Raw genomic sequence first — 5000 nt, forward strand, 5'->3', positions numbered from 1 at the left:
ATGGACAGCGCCAGCGTCTTGTTGAGCTCCTCGATGATGCGGCTGGGCACGCTGCCGTACTGCAGCTGGTGCGGGTGTCCGTGATGCCCCCCCAGGCTGCCGTGGTACATCATGGGAGTGCATTTCCCGGGGTAGGTGGCGAGAGGGCTCGGGGAAGAGACGGGCAGCTCCAGGCCTCCGGACGGCACGCAGATCATCACTTTCTTAGGAGGAAGAGGAGGAGAGTGTTTCCCCTGAACGCAGGGCAGCTTCAGGGTCTGACATGGCTCTGATGGAGGAAGATGAATAGGACATCGTTTGAGAACATCGCAATGAACATGTGAACGGTTACTGTGACAAAGCTCTGGAGAAGAAGACAGGCCTGGTTCCAACCACATGCCACACATGCACCCTTTCCCATCTCGGCCTTTAATGAAACCCTAAAGAGTTGTGGTCATGTGACCCGGCGCTCTTCCTCACCCATGTTGTGGTTCAGCTGCCGGGTAAAAGGCTTCGGCGGCAGAGCGGGAGGCTGCTTGTGGAAGAGCGCGGCTTTCGGAGGGTTCTCCTGAACCTCATTTTGAAAATTTACCGTTTTCTTAGCAGGCAGAACCAGGGACGACTTCAGGGGGGGGTCCTGAGGACAAACACTGCCTTCCATGGAGGCCCGGAATTCAATAGGAGCTGGAGAAAATACACAAAAATAAAATGGCGTGTTAATAGAAGACTGGGAATGTTGGAGGCTACATAGCTGCGTTGGATTTGATAAATTTGGGACAATTTATTGAGAGATATACATTATATATCATATATATAAAATCAGACGTACGTTTCGAACGTTCGAATGTTGTCTTTAAACAGTGTTCACACAAAAAACAAAAAAAATAGAAACCCTCATAGAATTTCTAATGGTTATAATAGGAATTGTGTATTGGTTTTAATGGAAGCTGTAATGGTCCCTGTTGGTCTCTACTGGCAATTATTTATTGCCTTCCATTGGTGGCGTGTTATGTCTAGTGGATTCCATTAAGGACCAATAATGCTAATGGTTTTAATGGTTAACTGATTGATTAGAACGGTATTTGTAGTGGAAACCATTAAAATTTCTGTGATGGTTTCTATTGTTGTTTTCAGCAGGGACATCGGGGTGTTTTGCTTTTTGTTTTGTTTTTCCAGACCAGACGGAACGAATGAAATACTAAAAATACACACATCTATGAAGGTCTACGGAAAGCTCGTCTGCTCGTTGATGAGCTGCTACAGAAGCAACAACGGTTCGTGTTTAACACGAAACCCGCCGCACTTGGAGCGGACGCTAGTTCTTGGCGAGGGATCAAACTCGTGAAGTGCACAAAACGGAAAAGGAAAAGCACTAAACCTACAGGAGGAAATAAATAAATAAATAAATAAATAAATAAATACCACTTGATCATCAAGTTTTGTTTAAAACAAACAAAAAAAACCCCCCCACTAGCACGACTGCCTCGTTAAGCTGCACCGGGTTTCATACGTTTGATCGTTCTCGCACAGCGTCGTTATCTTGATGAGCTGGAGATCCGATCGCGACCCGGCAGAAGACGGAGCTGCCCCCCGACACGAGCGCTTCAGATTCCTGATCGAAATCCACGCTGCGTAATTAAAACCGCGACGCAGAGAGGATCGTGAGGCTCGGCGTCACCGCTCACGCTGCTGTCCATATCCGAAATGTTTATAAAGGTGATCCTCAGCAGTCCGAAGTCTCCACCTTCATCACCCTGAGCGCTGTGTGACCGGCTGCTCTTCGGACCGTACAGCAGCACTGGCCCTTCAACGAGAACGCAGTTCTAGCAACGTCGGCGTAAACGTCACTCCCTTTTAGTCAGACGCAGCTGAACCGCAGGAGCCTCCGCTACTCACGTACGACCGTTTCTTTTAGAAGTTACGGCGGGTAGGCTATAGACGCTGGCTCTGGTCACGTGACAGAAGGTTCCATTCTTTAACTGGAAGACAACCTGACCAAACAAAACCGGGTTTCAGAAAAGTTCACGATCCAGGCCTCGAGTTTCCGTTAACATTTTGGTCAAACGGACGCGGGATAAACAGACAGATAAACGAATTCTCGATTCTGATTGGCTGACAGACGTTCTGAGGTGTGCAATTATTTTCTCTCTCTCTCTCTCATCAATGACTCGAGCCTCCGTTACTAGCTCTAAAATGACGGTTTGGAATTAGCAGGAGGCCTGAGATGGGACGCGTAATAAAGTCGAGAGGATGTTTTCGGTGGTTTTTACCGGTTGTAGGCGGAGAAATGACGAGCTCCAACTCCACCTCGAACGCAGCATGAGTGCTAACTTTTTTTTTTTTTTGGAATCGACCGGTATATAAACGATGTACTGCTATTATACGTTCACTGTCCACCTCATGCAGTCGTCTAATCAGTCGATCGTGTGGCAGCAGCGCAGTGCACATCATCATCATGCAGATACAGGTCAAGAGCTTCAGTTCACCTTCACATCAAACACCAGAACGGGGGAAAAGTGCGATCTCCATGACGTTATCCGTGGCATGGGCGGGTCTGAGTATTTCAGAACGTGCCGATCTCCTGGGATTTTCACACAAACAGTGTAGTGCAGGGGTGTCCAAACTTTTTTCACCGAGGGCCACATACAGAAAAATATACGAAGGCCTGGGCCACTCCCTAGAGGTGAAGTACATCACCTACCCACTTTCCATTAATGGGTTTTCAGATTTTTGTTTCAAGAAGGGTCGGCAGTTCATTCTCAAAACAGCAACCTCTGACTGCTTCATAGTCAGGATGGTGATCCCCTTCACAGCCCTGTGCAAAGTGCTAAAAATAAGGGGGAAAGGAGATGGCTATATTTAAGGCTCTGGGTTACTCATCGGAAGGTCGGGGGTTCGAGCCCCAGCGTTGCCAAGCTGCCACTGTTGGGCCCTTGAGCAAGGCCCTTAACCCTCCCAGCTCCAGGGGGCGCTGTATCGTGGCTGACCCTGCGCTCTGAGCACCAACTTCCTGACAGGCTGGGGTATGCGAAGAAAACAATTTCACTGCGCTCTACTGTATACGTGATCAATAAAGACTCGTTAAATCATCAACGTTTTTGAGAAAATTTTAATGTCAGAGAACTTTAATTGACCGAATTTATTAAATAATCGAGCTTATTGACGCATGAATACTGTGTAATATATATATATATATATATATATATATATATATATATATATATATATATATATATATATATATATATATATATATATATATATATATATATATATATTTATTAATTAATATATATATATATTAATTAATTAATTAATATATATATTAATTAATTAATTAATATATATATATATTAATTAATAAATATATATATATATATATATATATATATATATATATATATATATATATATTTATTAATTAATATATATATATATTAATTAATTAATTAATATATATATTAATTAATATATATATATATATATATATATATATATATATATATATATATATATATATATATATATATATATATATATATATATATATATATTTTTTTTTTTTTAAACTTCCCTATAGTGGGAACAGTGTTGCTGCAACAATGAACAAACAAATAAATAAATAAATAAATAAATAAATAAATATATAAATAGGTCGCCGTATTCAGCATTGACATCAGGTAGAAAAGCTTGAAGTTCTCTGTGGTACAGCTTTCGTGCTCGAATTTCGTTGACTCTTTTCACAACGGTGTTCATCACATGCTCACGCTGGACTGTCTTGGCACAGAGGGCTTCTTGGTGGATGATACAGGGCATTCATCAGCCTCACCTCCGCTTTCTTTCACCTTGGCACCCCCCATAGAGGCCATTCCTCTGCGCTCGCCTGTCAGAGCCGGAGCCCCGTCCGTCGTAGCTCCACACAGCTCGTCCCATTTAAGCTCCATCTTGTCAGTTGCATTTGACACGGCTTCAAAAAATGTCCTTACTCGTCGTTGCGCCCTTTAGACTCCTGAGATCGAGCAGCTCCTCCATAATGCAAAAGTCATCGTCAACTCCCCGCAAAAAAAAAAAAAAAAAATGAACGTGTGTTTCTGGACATGCCCACGTTGTTGAATTCCTGCATCTTTTCTGGGCACGTCATTCCTGCGACTTTAATAAGGCAAGTCCTTTTCCCATGTCGGGTAATGAGTTGAGCTACCTCGTGGCTGGCTATTGTGGCGTTTTCTTGTATTTTGTTAGCATGAGAAAATAGCGTTGTTGAGCTAGCAGGCTCAACTTTCACTTTTCCTTCGCTCTTCTGTGAAGGAATATTCATCTCTCCATCGTGTCTGGGATTTTCTGCACTCACTTGCTATCTTGCGTTTCTTTGGTTCTGACATTTTTGGTAAATTCCGGTAAAAAATTTCCTCGATTATCCTCGTTTTGTATATAAGCTACCTCGTTCAAGACAGTAGCTCCACCTAGTGTTAAAACTGAGAAGTACAATACGGTCAAGTGCAATGCGTTTCACGTGTGGCCCATATTCCATTATATTTTCAGGATTTGCCGGCCCGCGGGCCGTAGTTTGGACAGCTCTGGTGTAGAGTTTATACAGAATGGTGCAAAAAAACAAAAAAATAAAAAGATGTGGCGCGAGCGACAGTTCTGTAGGTGGAGACGCCTTGCTGATACGAGAGATCAGAAGAGTGGTTCAAGCTGCCAGGAAAGATAGAGTAACTCGCATGTGTTATAAATCACTCTTTACGACTGCGGCAAGGAGAAGAGCATCTCCGCACGCACAAGACATCGAGCTTGAGGTGGATGGGATACTACAGCAAGGAAATCAGGAATACTGACGAGCGAATCAAGACACTGAGAAGATGCTAGCACATTCTAACAGTTAACTTTATTTCAGTCTGCTTTCTCTCTTTTGTTTGTAATTTTTTTTCCCCCAAGGCCTTATTTAAATTTTCCTGCCTTAGCTCCTCCCACTCACCCGCCCCGTGGCCGTCTGTCAGTCCCTGCAGAAGCAGCTCCGTGAC

At 43.2% G+C, this 5000-nt stretch overlaps 1 protein-coding gene across 1 annotated transcript in view; it reads right to left on the reverse strand.

Moving 5' to 3' along the window:
• The window catches only part of LOC108267725 (phosphatase and actin regulator 1), a 46835-nt gene that overhangs the window by 20910 nt on the left and 20925 nt on the right, over positions 1–5000 (reverse strand). Inside the window, exons 4-5 of the mRNA XM_017472084.3 lie at positions 460–663; positions 1–268 (exon numbers count right to left, since the gene is read on the reverse strand). The exon at positions 1–268 is cut by the window's left edge and continues 15 nt beyond it. Of these exons, the coding sequence (XP_017327573.1) occupies positions 1–268; positions 460–663 (472 nt within the window). The remainder of the gene's footprint in view (positions 269–459; positions 664–5000) is intronic.

Source organism: Ictalurus punctatus, chromosome 7, assembly GCF_001660625.3.
Source record: "Ictalurus punctatus breed USDA103 chromosome 7, Coco_2.0, whole genome shotgun sequence".
In the NCBI taxonomy this organism is placed as follows: domain Eukaryota; kingdom Metazoa; phylum Chordata; class Actinopteri; order Siluriformes; family Ictaluridae; genus Ictalurus; species Ictalurus punctatus.